Here is a 14,569-nt window from a genome sequence, read left to right as displayed (position 1 = left end):
GTGGAGCGAGTGGCTGTAACTGTCCCGCCGTCCGCCAGGGGCGAGCAGCCTGGAGGCACGCACGGTGGCGTCCTCTGGGGTCTGTGTGGAAGGGCTGCCCAGCAGGGAGCAGTGGCTGGGCAAGAGCAGTCATGAAAGAGGAGACCGTGTGGCCATGCAGGGCTCCCGTCCCAGGGAGCTGCCTGGCCAGGCAGGGGCTCCGCCCTTCGCGCCTGGCTGCTCCCCTCACCCTCCCCTGCCGTGGGACTCTCGCCGGATGTGTGGCCCTGCCCTCTGTGGCTGCGAGTCCAGTTGCCACGCGCTTGCTTCACTGGACTCTGAAGTGTGAGCACTCCTCGAGCCTGGGGGTCTCACGGCACAGTTCCCTCCTCTCACGTGCTGTCTCACCTGTCCGTTGGGACTGACTTTCCGTGGCCGCTGTGGTCTCTGTCTCACCTTTCCCGTCATTTTTTGCCTGTTGGCGAGGTCCCGTGGGAGCCCTCGACTTCTCTGTTTTGGCGCTGCGTCCCGAGGCAGTGCCTCTGCTCGCACGCCCCCGCCTCCTCCTCCGTGGCTTGTTCCTTGCCAGGGTTTCAGCAGCTGTGGGGCACATGCCCTAGCCCTGGCCTGTGCAAGCTCTCCTGCCGTGCAGGTAGGGTAGCACTGGCGTCCTCTGGGGCCCCTGCAGACTGCTGTAGTCCTGGGTAAGCCCTGGAGCCCCTGCAGGAGGTGAGCGGCTGCGGCTCAGGTGTGGCTTCTTCCAGGCTGTGTCCCCTCCCTGGGTGCCACACCTTCCTTCCTGCTTCTCTGTTCCCGGGGAGGAAGCTTCTGGGCTTCCCCTCATGGGCCGTGCAAGGTCACCAGCTCCTCGTCCATCTTCCCAGGGGGGCGGAGGGCTGTGCGTCTGTTGCCCCAGGCGGCCCCTGGGCCGGGATGCTGTCCCCCCGTCGCCATTGGCAGTGTCTGCAGCTTGCTCTGGGGTCCCGGCACTCCCTCGCCTCTCCTCCCGCACATCTGTGTTTGAGTTCTGTTGTTCTCAGCGTCTTGGATCGTTACGAGAAAGGGAAGTGCTGCCCCGGTCAGTGAGTCCCTGGGGAGGTAGCTCTGCCTTGTGTTGGTGATCACTGACTCCCACACCCAGTCCAGTGAATTGCACTATTTTTTGGCTATTTGACTGGCCGAAGTATGTTTTTATTAGGGTACTATTGAACTTGAAGTTTTCCCTCTTTTTCTTTAAAGATTTATTCTATTTGAAATGCAAAGTTAGAGAGAGAGGGAAATCTTGCATCTGCTTGTTCTCTCCCCAAATGGCCACAATGACTGGAGCTGGGCCAGACCCAAGCCAGGAGCCAGGAGCTTCTTCCAGGTTTCCCACGTGGAGGAGCCCAAGCACTTGGCCCATTTTCCGCTGCTTTCCCAGGCGCGTTAGCAGGGAGCTGGATTGAAGTGGGGTAACCAAGACTCGAACTGGCGCCCCTAAGGGATGCCAGCATTGCAGGCACTGTTTAACCCGCTGCGCCACAGTGCCAGCCCCTAAAGTTGACGTTTTCTAATCCATTTTCTTTGTCATGAGTGGCCATGACTTTGCCTCTCTTACTTGCCCTTTAGTGCTTTTTTTTTCCAGAAGGTTCTACAAGGGTCCCTAAGGCTTCCCAGGAGCTACCTGGCTCTGCTGCTTGCCGCGTCGTGGTTACGATGTTGTCTCCCAGGCACTCTGTGCCTGGAACGCGTGCACTGGTGATGAGCCTGCTGCACAGGAGGAGGTGTGCGGGGCAGGGTGGCAGGCGGGCGCCCCTCCCCTCGCGGGGTCCCTGTGTTGCTCCCCAGCAGTCAGGACCTCGTTCTTGCTAAGGGAAGTAGGTGGCTTGGCTGGGCTTAGCCGGATTTGTCTAGATTTCCCTTGCCTGCCGCTTCCTTTTGTAGGATGTGGTGGCCAGAATTTCCTTTCAGAAAACTTTGTCTTACTTCTTCCACAGCTAATTCTTACCTGCAGATCTGGGGTTGAGGATGAAAGGTGTTAGAAAGAATAGGTGGTTTTTCTTCCTTGTGTTTCTTCTGTTTCAGAATTAGCTGTTTGCACCGAGTTTTGTTTTCTGTCCTGTGGGGAGAGTGTCCTAGCCAGGTATAACACCTTCTGGGTCTCCTTACCTTTCAACCATCTGGAGACGCCTGATAGCGAAGCATTAAAGGAAGACTTGACACCAGCTACTCCGCAGGCGGCACATCCAGGCTTACAGGCTGGGAGCTGTATTGGGGGCATTTGAGTTTTTCTTTGCTTTGTGCTGCACACCCTCCATAACACTAGTGATAGATACACATACCCTACAGAACCAGTGACACACAGACACACCCTGTACAACCGGTGACAGATACCCACAGCCTACAGAACATTGACAGACACCCTGTAGAACCAGTGAACCAGTGACACCCACACCCTATAGAACCAGTGACACCCACACCCTGTACAACCAGTGACACCCACACCCTGTACAACCAGTGACAGATACCCACAGCCTACAGAACATTGATAGACACCCTGTAGAACCAGTGAACCAGTGACACACACACCCTGTACAACCAGTGACAGATACCCACAGCCTACAGAACATTGACAGACACCCTGTAGAACCAGTGAACCAGTGACACCCACACCCTATAGAAGCAGTGACACCCACACCCTGTACAACCAGTGACAGATACCCACAGCCTACAGAACATTGAGGGACACCCTGTAGAACCAGTGACACACAGACACATACACCAAGAGCCGTGTTTTTATTCAACAAATGCTTTTCTGGTATCCATTTTGCTGTCCGTTAGATGCTGCATGAAGAGTGCCATGTTGGTTTATTAAATGTTTTATTTTTTACTTACACAAAAGGCAGAGTAAAAGAGTGAGGGAGAGAAATCTTCTGCCCATGGATTCCATAGCAGACAGGTGGGCCAGGCCAAAGCCAGGTGCTCAGAGCTCCGTCCGGGCCGTCCACCTGGGTGGCAGGGACCATGTACTTGAACCACCATCTGCTGTCTCCCAGAGTGCGTTGGCAGGAAGCTGCATCAGAAGCAGAGTAGCCTCCACTTGAACCGGCACTCCGATAGGGGATGCGGCTAAGCCCCCTGCGCCACGGTGCCTGCGCCAGCTGGGCCGTTTCCCACATTGGAGCCCCTGCTGTGTTCGGGCCGCTGCACTTGCTCCCTGTGGCCTTTTGTGTCCCCCCCGCCCCCCCGTGACTTTCCTTCTGCTTCCTGGCGCTCCGCTGTGAGAGTGGCCCGGGTCTGGGTACTCGGCACTGCGGCCTCTGCCAGCCCCCTCCGTCTCCAGCCCTGCTTGGGCAGTGTTTCACGTTTGCTCACTGAAGTTCTGTGTGTAGCTTCCGTTTCTGATGGCCATTTGTGGAGTCCACCCCACATGGGGGGCCAGGGTGGGTGAGGCTGTGCGGTGACAGAGACGCGTGGTCCGAGGCACTCCACTGGTTGCCGGGCTTTCCTTTTCCGTGGGGCGTTTGAGCCGAGGCGGCTGGCTGAGGGGCCTTGGCGGCGTGAGGCCTGGAGTGCGTGTCCTGTCCAGTACCGATGAGCAAATTCCATTTCCGTTTCAGAGAAGCCTGTGTCTCCCAAGTCAGGAGCGCTGAAGAGCCCCCCCAAAGGATTCGACACAGCCGCCATCAGCAAGAGCTATTACAACGTGGTGAGTGTGTGCGGGACGCACAGGGCAGCATGCAGGGAAGCCGGCTGGAGCGTGCGGGGCGGGGGCGGGGTGGTGGTGGCGTAGCACTCGGGACCTGCCACACTGATAAGACCTCTGGGTGTTGCGGTATATCCCTTCTAATCTGTATTTTATAATGTTGCATTTGTGTTTTAATATTGTTTATATATCACAGTATTATGATTATTTCCCCTTAACCATTGCAAGCCACCAAAAATGTGCTTTTATTGCTCAAATTATTTATGTGATGCGCGCGCACACACACACAGGGACAGAGACCTTGCAGCCGCTGATTCGTTCCCAGCTGCCCGTCGCAGCGAAGGCCAGGCCCGGCTGGAGGCAGGATGGACGTGTGTGTCCCGAGGTGTGGGATCTAGGCTGTCCAGACGTGCGCGTGCTCCAGACTGTGTTTTGTAACTCGATGTCAGTCAGTGAGCTCGAGCAGTAACAGTACTATTAAATCTGTGTGATGTCGATGTTTGTGGTCGCCGCGTGATTGCACACGCTACAGAAACGGAAAATACTCTCTGTTGAGATGAGCTTGAAGTGACATGGACTTTCTGAACATGGGTGATTGGAATTTTGTTACCGCTTCCCTCCCAGTCCTTTCTGTTTCCACGGTCAGGAGCTGTAAACAGGAAGCTGGGGGATCCTCGGGTCTTCGGTGGGAGGTGGCAGCTGGCCAGTGTTCTTGGTGACCCCGCTTCTGTCAGGGTGCTGCACCGTCCCCACCTCTGCTGGGCGGTGGTGAAATGCACCAGGCTGAGCTGAGTTCTGCCTCGATGCCGCAGTCCAGGCTGTGGTCTGCAGGGACGGCCTCCTCCTGAGCCTGCGCTCGCCTTGCCCAGGTCTTGGTGCAGCGCAGGCTGGCCTCGGGGGATCTGCTCAGTCCACGGGGCTTTGTTGGTGTCACGGGGCAGTGAGCACGCGGTGGAAGCCCCGCCTTTGCTGAGCTTGCTGGCGTGTGGGCACCGCTGCTGTCCGTCACCTCTGCCTGTCTGTGACTGGCCTCGTTGCTCGCCCCCCAGTGGAGCGTGCGGGCTAGGTAGGTGTCTCGCCTCCCTTTCACTGTCACCCAGCCAGACCCTTCTCCTCCCGAGCCTGTCCTGTGAGGCCCACCTGCTGCTTCCCTTCTGCTTCTGTCTCAGGTCACCGGTCTGCTGGACCTCACCTCCGTCAGCCTGCACAACAGTCGCGGCGACACTGCGGGGCCTGCTGCCTCTCCGAGGGCGCTCTGGCGGGCTATGTCTCCGCCGTTCCTTTGCTGAGCGTTTGCTGCGGGGACGTGGCTGTGCTAACTGCCTTGCCTTTCAGAATGTAACGTGGATGTGTGCCTGTGCCTCGTGCCTTCTGTGTGTCACCGCTTCTCTCGGGAAGGCGTCGTGTGTGCGCAGCCATGGCCTGGAGAGCGAGTCGTCTGTGTCGCGGGCTCAGAAGACACGAGCAGCAGCTTCCGAGTGGGTGCTGACTGTGGCTCTGGGGTCTCTGAGAGGCACCGTGCCTCTGGGCGTGCTGGGGCGCCCTGCCTCTAGGCGTGCTGGGGCGCCCTGCCTCTGGGCGTGCTGGGGCGCCGTGCCTCTGGGCGTGCTGGGGCGCCCTGCCTCTAGGCAAGTCTGGGGCGCCATGCCTCTGGGCGTGCTGGGGCGCCCTGCCTCTAGGCGTGCTGGGGTGCCCTGCCTCTGGGCGTGCTGGGGCGCCGTGCCTCTAGGCGTGCTGGGGCGCCCTGCCTCTAGGCAAGTCTGGGGCGCCGTGCCTCTAGGCGTGCTGGGGCGCCCTGCCTCTGGGCGTGCTGGGGCGCCCTGCCTCTAGGCGTGCTGGGGCGCCGTGCCTCTGGGCGTGCTGGGGCGCCCTGCCTCTAGGCAAGTCTGGGGCGCCGTGCCTCTAGGCGTGCTGGGGCACCATGCCTCTGGGCGTGCTGGGGCGCCGTGCCTCTGGGCGTGCTGGGGCGCCCTGCCTCTAGGCAAGTCTGGGGCGCCATGCCTCTGGGCGTGCTGGGGCGCTGTCTCTGCATTGCGTGCTTGGTCTCTGTCCAGTCCTCTGGGGTCCGTACACAGAACACGTTGCAGTCAGAATGGAGGACGCTGTGACCTCAGCGTCGCTTCTGAATTCTGTGTGTATGAAGCTGCTTCAGTGCACAGGGTGAGGTAGACTGTAGTCGTCACAGAGTTCAGAGAGTCGTCTCTTGGTGTATAATTCGCATTTGATGGTAGAGAAAATAGGTGTGCTGGCGTGCACGGGTCTCGTTAGGGAAGGTTCCGTGTGTGCTGGCGTGCACGGGGCTCGTTAGGGAGGTTCCGTGTGTGCTGGTGTGCACGGGTCTCGTTAGGGAGGTTCCGTGTATGAAGGCGTGCACGGGTCTCGTTAGGGAGGTTCCGTGTGTGCTGGCGTGCACGGGTCTCGTTAGGGAAGGTTCCGTGTGTGCTGGCGTGCACGGGGCTCGTTAGGGAAGGTTCCGTGTGTGCTGGCGTGCACGGGGCTCGTTAGGGAAGGTTCCGTGTGTGCTGGCGTGCACGGGGCTCGTTAGGGAAGGTTCCGTGTGTGCTGGCGTGCACGGGTCTCGTTAGGGAAGGTTCCGTGTGTGCTGGCGTGCACGGGGCTCGTTAGGGAAGGTTCCGTGTGTGCTGGCGTGCACGGGGCTCGTTAGGGAAGGTTCCGTGTGTGCTGGCGTGCACGGGGCTCGTTAGGGAAGGTTCTGTGAGTGATGGTAAGTCGTGACGTGGGATCAGCATGGGCAGGATTTGTGGGTCAAGGACCCACAGTTTGGAGTTAGGAAACTAGGGCACACAGTGCGTGTGGGTGCGTGTGAGCCTTTTACTGTTGTTAACAGGCAGGACAGACGAAGCATCCGGGCAGCAAGCAGTGAGTCTCAACCACTTACCGTGGTGGGCGTTTGCTGTCTGCTGTCTCCTGTGGCCTCCTGGGACTGTTGTGTCTGGGGTGAGAACAGCCCAGTCCACCGTGCATCTGTCTTCCCATTCCTCAGATTCGAGAATTGCTGTTAATTTTGTTCACATTGCTGACTCTTCTGATCTGCCACTGGGCTTCTCTGGTGAATTTCCCATTGCAGTTACTGTGTTTCTCTATTTAGAATGTCCTTAGATTCCTTTCGTAGTGAATGCAGGCTGTATCTGAGTCGCTCTCTTCACCTCACCTACCTTTGAAGCCTGGCACCTGTGGCTCTTAGGGCACACTGTGCACAGCTGCCCTGAAGCCTGGCCTGAGCCCAGTGTCCCCCCCCCCCCACCTCAGGGACAGCCCTGTGCCCAGCGTCCACCCCCCCCCACTCAGGGATAGCCCTGTGACCCAGTGTCCCTGCCTGCTAAAGGGACAGCCCTGTGACCCAGTGTCCCCCCCTTCTCATGGACAGCCCTGTGACCCAGCGTCCCCCCTCAGGACAGCCCTGTGGCCCAGCGTCCACCCCCCCCACTCAGGGACAGCCCTGTGACCCAGCGTCCACCCCCCCCCCCACTCAGGGATAGCCCTGTGACCCAGTGTCCCTGCCTGCTAAAGGGACAGCACTGTGCCCAGCGTCCACCCCCCCCACTCAGGGACAGCCCTGTGACCCAGTGTCCCTGCCTGCTAAAGGGACAGCCCTGTGACCCAGCGTCCCCCCCCTCCAGGGGCAGCCCTGTGACCCAGCGGCCCCCCCTCCTCAGGACAGCCCTGTGACCCAGCGGCCCCCCTCCTCAGGACAGCCCTGTGACCCAGCGTCCCCCCCTCAGGACAGCCCTGTGACCCAGTGTCCCCCCTCCTCAGGACAGCCCTGTGACCCAGCGGCCCCCCTCCTCAGGGACAACAGAGGGGTTTTCTGCCTGGTTTCTGATGTGCGGTGACACTTTCCTGTTTTTTCTCCTTTTGAACGTCTTGCGTTTTTCGCTGGTTTCGGGCCTCTGCACAGATACGGCGCTGCTCTGGGTGCTCCAGGCGTGCTCCTGCCGCGTGGTGCTGGCCTGTGTCCCGCTCTGCCTGGCTCTTCTGCAGGGTCTCTCCCCACAGGTGCTGCTGTCTGCTCATCTTTTTTATGCTTGCTCTTCCTGAGCTCATTTTCCTCCGGCTCCCCTTTGGACGTGCAGAACTGGCTTCCGTCACAGATGGACTCAGCCTTGTGCTGAAATGCCTGCCGTCAGTGAGGTCCGCTTCGCAGGAGCTCTGTGAATGCGGAATGTGTTCAGGGGCTGGGGGGGGGGGGGGCGGGGCTGGTAAGACTCACAAGCAGTGGTGATGTCACGAAGGAGAAGGTCAACATCTTTAGCTACTCAGCGTTCAATAGACTCTGCCGTCCAGCAGTAGAAGCACGTCACCAGCTCGCCGGAACGTGATTCGCGACAGCTCCGAGTGTAGTGCGAGGTGACCTGCAGTGTCTGGGAGTGCGTTAAGACAGGCGGACCAAGACAATGGGAATGACGGGCACGTTAAACACGGATACATCCTCATGGCTTTTTCCTCCCTAAAGACTTATTTATTTATTTATTTATTTGGGAGGCAGAAATACAGAGAGAGGAGGAGAGGGAGAGAGAGAAAGCGATCTTCCATCTACTGGTTCGCTCCCCAAACGGCCAGCAATGGCCAGGGCTGGGCCAGGCTGAAGCCAGGCGCTTCCTCCAGGTCTCTGCGGGTGCAGGGGCCCAAATGCTTGGACCATCTTCTGCTGCTTTCCCAGGCACGTTAACAGGGAGCTGGATCAGAAGTGGAGCAGCCGGGACTCAAACCGGCGCCCGTGTGGGATGCCAGCGCGGCCAGCGGGGGCTTCACCTTCTGCGCCACAGCTTTGAAGCAGTGCTTCAACTCCGGACAGTGTGCTGACACGGTGTTGCACATCTGGGGTGCAGATTTGGAGAGGCAGCCTCCAGTTGTGACGCTGGAGGTGTCTGAGAGTGACAAGGAGGTGTGCACAGTTCCGAGGACATCAGCTCCCGGCTGCAGTGACTCTGCTCTGTAGCATTCTCTCCGGAGAAATGGGAGAAATGTGCGCAGAGGTGATTCACACAGGCGTCCAAACAGGGCCGTTCCCACGGTCATAACCTGTGACTGAGGTGAATGGCAGTGCCAGAGTGGGCAGTTACCAGCCCCGTGTTTGATTCCTGGAACGCACACGCGCCTTCAGAGATGTGGAGACGCGGGCAGGCATTGTGGTGTGGCAGGTGAAGCTGCTGCCTGCGATGTCCACGTCCCGTGTCGGAGTGCCTAGGAGCGCGCACCCTGGGAAGGTGCTCGGGCCCTGCCACTCGTGGGGAGACATGCGTGGCGTTCTTGGGTCCTGGCTTCAGCCTGCCCTGTCTCAACTGCTGTGGGCATTTGGGGAGTGAACCAGTGGATGGGAGATCTTGCCTGCTTGCTCTCAACTCTCTATTGATAAATAAAAATTAAAAAAAAAAAACACTAAAACTAAAAACAATATATTTTCATGTTAAGTGGAATAAACATATTATAAAACTATATTGGTGGGGCTGGCGCCGTGGCTCACTTGGTTAATCCTCCACCTGCAGTGCCAGCATCCCATATGGGTGCCAGGTTCTAGTCCTGGTTGCTCCTCTTCCAGTCTGCTCTCTGCTGTGGCCCGGGAGTGCAGTGGATGATGGCCCAAGTGCTTGGGCCCTGCACCCGTGTGGGAGACAAGGAAGAAGCTCCTGGCTCCTGGCTTCGGATCGGCGCAGCACCGGCCGTAGCACCCATTTTGGGGGGGTGAACCAGTGGAAGGAAGACCTTTCTCTCTTCTCTCTCTCACGGTCTCTAACTCTACCTGTCAAATAATAATAAAAAAAAAAACGATATTGGTAATGTGAGCAAATGGTGTTAAAACTCTGACATCAGAAACCGAGAGTCATGGTTTCTTTGGGGGACTGTGGGCACGGGCACACAGACTGCACCGGGATGGAGCCGGGGCCTCAGAGCCTGCCGAGGGGATGTTATGAGCGGAGGGTGGGCTGAGGGACGACGGTGGAGGAGAAGTGGCGAGTGTTAAGTAGTGATGGGTTTTCCTGCCGGATCAGCCACTGCTCTGAGCTGGTGCGCGGTGCCTGGCGTCAGGCAGGCCCCATACAGGCGTGGATCTCAGCAGCATCTCAGGTGGGTGAGGGTGGGGAGCAGAGCTGCGATCAGGGTGGCTTGCTGCAGAACGCAGACCTGTGTAGCCGTCGGGGTAGCAGAGCGCAGCCCCTCCCTCCTGAGCAGTGCTTCGCCTGTGAAGTGCTGGCCGTGGCTTTCTGACGGTACGGCGCAGAGCCGTGCGGCCCCCGGGCGACGGCACGTCCTGCAGAGCCTTCAGGGGCGTCGGGAGCAGCAGGCGTCACTGTGGGTGCCACACTGCCCTTCCTGCTGGCTTTTGAGGATGGCCCGCTGGAGCTGCAGCCAGGATGGGGGGCAGGACATTGCAAGAGATGCGTATGTGATGCCTGTCTGGGTGGACAGCCTGGTGACAGGCATCTCCCCATCTAGGGGTCCAAGAAGGGGCTTGGTGGGCAGCCCTAGGGGGAGGGTGGGTCTTGAGGGGTGCTCTCGGTCAGGCCCGTTGTGGTTTGTTCTGCCGGCCTTCACCTGTGTGTCCACCCTTGCCTCGTGCCCCCCAGGGACGGCAGGCCAGCTCTGCCTGTGGAACATCCCACATCCAGCAGATTGAATCTGGAACTGTACGCGGTACACAGCCCGGAATCAGTGGCCGTGGTCAGGCCAGCCACTCCTGGGCCCTGGAGAGACACTGCCCGGAGACCAGCTGAGCCTCTGCCGGTGGCGTCTGCGTGCACCTGCACTGAGTCCTCTCTTCATCTACTTCTTCACCCTAACCAAGATTTTTTAAATCCTTTGCCCTCCGAAGACTCTGCGTGGGGCCTTTGGTGGCTCAGGTCGGTCCTGGTCCTGCAGGACCCTGTGGGACTCCAGAGCCCTGCGTTCTTTTCAGCCTCTGTACTATATCACATATGCATTTGCATTTGTTTAAAAGGCAGCATGAGGGAGAGCGAGTGAGGAAGTGCTTCATCCACTGGTTTACTCCCAGATGCCTGTAATAGCCAGCTCTGGGCCAGGCCTACAGAACAGCGGGGAGCTCCATCCGTGTCTCCCACGCGAGGGCCAGGGACCCCAGTACCTGGGCTGTCACTCAGGGCCTTCTCAGACGCATCAGTAGAAGGCTGGGTTGGCAGTGGAGTAGCCGGCACAGGAAGTGGCGCCCGGCACACTGTGGGCTGCCCGAGAGGCCGCTGCTCCTGCGTCCCTGCCGTGTGTTACATGGGCTGGGTTGGCAGTGGAGTAGCCGGCACAGGAAGTGGCACCCGGCACACTGTGGGCTGCCCGAGAGGCCGCTGCTCCTGCGTCCCTGCCATGTGTTACATGGGCAGTGAGCGTGAGGTGCTGTGGCTACTGCTGTGTGGGGGTCATTTCCTTGTCTGGTGTGGACAGGTCACGTGGAGGTTTTCAGGTCTGGCAGGTCTGACCAGGGCAGGAGCCACTCACTGAACTGCGAAGCGGCTTCCTCCTGGCTACAGAGGGTCTGCAGCGAGATGCCCCAGGTGGGATCGCTGGGCTGGTGGGGAAGGTTGGACTAGCGAGGGGCCGGTAAGGTGGCCTCCGCGGTCTGCAGTAAGCGCCGTGACCGGTGAGACCCCTGCGTGTGGAAGCAGACTGTCCACTCGGCCACGCGATGGCCTCCGCGGTCTGCAGTGAGCGCCGTGACCGGTGCGACCTCTGCGTGTGGAAGCAGACCGTCATCGGCCACTTGCAGGATCTGTGCCAGTGTGTCTGCGCCAGGCCCAGCTCCTCGCCCTCGTCTGAGGCTTCACGCCTGGCTGGGCCGGGTTCACCTGTCCTGGTGGCTCAGGGAGGCTCAGCCCTGCGGGCCAGGCTTCAGCTCTGGGCACTCTGGAAACCGTGTGCCGGCTCGTGGTCCCTGGCGCCCCCATGATGGTGCAGGGCAGGCCTGCCTTGGGGTGCTGCAAGCAGCGAGAGCGTGGGGAGGGCGAGGCAGGGAAGAAGGGTGACGTCGGGCTCCCACGGACGGACGGGCGGCCTCCGCGCGGAAGGGACGTGGCACAGCATGGGCCTGTGAGCCGATTCTTGCCCGTGTGTTTGTGCAGACACTCAGGGAACTTGCCTTCCTTGGTTAGGAATGTGAGAAAATCTGTCTTCGGCACTTGTTTGATAATAGCCTTTAAGACACGCAGTGGGACTGCACCCGCCCACCTGCTGGCGTGCACGCGGCTTTCTCGTCGGGGCTCCCGTGTGCTCGTCCCGAGCGCAGGCGACCAGGGTCCTGTTTCTGCACGAGCTGCCCCGGTCCTCTCCTGCCCCCTGCAGAAACGGTGCAGGTTGAGGCCTGTGCTGAGCAGTGCTGCCGGGGAGGTGCCCGGTGGTGGGACGGAGGAGCGGCCGTTTCCTGCCTGTGGGAAAAGACGTTGCCAGCGCATCTGTGACACATAGATTTTTGTTGTTGAGTTCAGGGCTGCCTTGTCCCTAGCTTGCTCCTGTCTGTCATCAGTGTTGGGGCTGGCACCTGGAGACCCAGGGGCTGGGTCACAACAGCTGTCTCCCCGTAGGCCTGTGTTTTAGAAGGCAGGTGCTACAGTGTGGCCCCAGCACCCACTCTCCCCCTGGAGCAGTCAGCTCCCCGTGTGGCTGCCCCTCCCGCTGGCCGCCCACCCAGGGGGGAACCGCTCCTGACCAGTGAGAGTCTGGTCTTTACGTTAAACAGGCTCGCTCTTCTGCCTGAGTGACCGTGCTGTGTCTGGAGCATGCAGGACGCAGTGAGGAACAGTGGTCACAGGCAGTGCGCGTGAAAGCCAGAGTTTGTGTCTGACCACCACCTTCTGCAGGGACACGTCAGCATTGGAGTTAGCAAAGCTCACGGGGAGGGGCCAGCGCTGTGGCGTGCTAGGGTAAGCAGCTGCCTGCAGTGCCAGCATCCCACTTCCAGCCCTGCTGCGCACTGACCCTGACTCAGGACACGTTAACCTGACCCCAGGGCCACGTCCTGCTCTGCCACCCACTGACTGACTAAGGTCACGTTACCCTATCCCCAGGGCCATGTCCTGCTCTGCCGTGCACCAACCCTGACTCAGGACAAGTTAACCCCAGGGCCACGTCCAGCCCTGCTCTGCACCGACCCTGACTCAGAACAAGTTAACCCCAGGGCCACGTCCAGCCCTGCTGTGCACCAACTCTGACTCAGGACAAGTTAACCCCAGGGCCATGTCCAGCCCTGCTGTGCACTGACTCTGAATCAGGACAAGTTAACCCCGGGGCCACGTCCAACACTGCAGTGCACCAACTCTGACTCAGAAGAAGTTAACCATAGGGCCATGTTCACTTTTGCAGTGCACCAACTCTCTGACTCAGGACAAGTTAACCCCAGGTTCACGTCCAGCTCTGCTCTGCACTGACCCTGACTCAGGACAAGTTAACCCCAGGGCCATGTCCAGCTCTGCTGTGCACCAACCCTAACTCAGGACAAGTTAACCCCAGGGCCATGTCCTGCTCTGCTCTGCACCAACCCTGACTCAGGACAAGTTAACCCCAGGGCCATGTCCTGCTTTTCCGTGCACCGACCCTGACTCAGGACAAGTTAACCCCAGGGCCACGTCCAGCTCTACAGTGCACCAACTCTGACTCTGGACAAGTTAACCCCAGGTTCACGTCCAGCTCTGCTCTGCACCGACCCTAACTCAGAACAAGTTAACCCCAGGTTCACGTCCAGCCCTGCTGTGCACTGACTCTGACTCAGGACAGGTTAACCCCAGGTTCACGTCCAGCTCTGCTCTGCACTGACCCTGACTCAGGACAAGTTAACCCCAGGGCCATGTCCAGCTCTGCTGTGCACCAACCCTAACTCAGGACAAGTTAACCCCAGGGCCATGTCCAGCTCTGCTCTGCACCAACCCTGACTCAGGACAAGTTAACCCCAGGGCCATGTCCTGCTTTTCCGTGCACCGACCCTGACTCAGGACAAGTTAACCCCAGGGCCACGTCCAGCTCTACAGTGCACCAACTCTGACTCTGGACAAGTTAACCCCAGGTTCACGTCCAGCTCTGCTCTGCACCGACCCTAACTCAGAACAAGTTAACCCCAGGTTCACGTCCAGCCCTGCTGTGCACTGACTCTGACTCAGGACAGGTTAACCCCAGGGCCACGTCCAGCCCTGCTGTGCACCAACCCTAACTCAGGACAAGTTAACCCCAGGGCCATGTCCAGCTCTGCTCTGCACCAACCCTGACTCAGGACAAGTTAACCCCAGGGCCATGTCTGGCTCTGCAGTGCACCTACTCTCTGACTCAGGACAAGTTAACCCCAGGGCCACGTCCAGCCCTGCTGTGCACTGACTCTGACTCAGGACAGGTTAACCCCAGGGTCACGTCCAGCTCTGCAGTGCACCTACTCTCTGACTCAGGACAAGTTAACCCCAGGGCCACGTCCAGCTCTGCAGTGCACTGACTCTGAATCAGGACAGGTTAACCCCAGGGCCACGTCCAGCTCTGCAGTACACCTACTCTCTGACTCAGGACAAGTTAACCCCAGGGCCACGTCCAGCTCTGCAGTGCACTGACTCTGACTCAGGACAGGTTAACCCCAGGGCCACGTCCAGCTCTGCAGTACACCTACTCTCTGACTCAGGACAAGTTAACCCCAGGGCCACGTCCAGCTCTGCAGTGCACTGACTCTGACTCAGGACAGGTTAACCCCAGGGCCACGTCCAGCCCTGCTGTGCACCTACTCTCTGACTCAGGACAAGTTAACCCCAGGGCCATGTCCAGCTCTGCAGTGCACCTACTCTCTGACTCAGGACAGGTTAACCCCAGGGTCACGTCCAGCTCTGCAGTGCACCTACTCTCTGACTCAGGACAGGTTAACCCCAGGGCCATGTCCAGCTCTGCAGTGCACTGACTCTGACTCGGGACAGG

General features: G+C 59.4%; 1 protein-coding gene across 9 annotated transcripts in view; it reads left to right on the top strand.

Moving 5' to 3' along the window:
• ARHGEF7 (Rho guanine nucleotide exchange factor 7) overlaps nt 1-14,569 on the top strand; it is a 171,967-nt gene that overhangs the window by 89,715 nt on the left and 67,683 nt on the right. For all 9 annotated transcript variants that reach the window (XM_070048561.1, XM_070048562.1, XM_070048559.1 and 6 more), the window contains one exon: nt 3,579-3,667. In XM_070048561.1, coding sequence (XP_069904662.1) covers nt 3,579-3,667 — 89 coding nt within the window. The remainder of the gene's footprint in view (nt 1-3,578; nt 3,668-14,569) is intronic.

Source organism: Oryctolagus cuniculus, chromosome 9, assembly GCF_964237555.1.
Source record: "Oryctolagus cuniculus chromosome 9, mOryCun1.1, whole genome shotgun sequence".
NCBI classification, from domain to species: Eukaryota; Metazoa; Chordata; class Mammalia; order Lagomorpha; family Leporidae; genus Oryctolagus; species Oryctolagus cuniculus.
The sequence above is the reverse complement of the archived record's forward strand: the minus strand, read 5'-3'. Positions and strand labels throughout refer to the sequence as shown.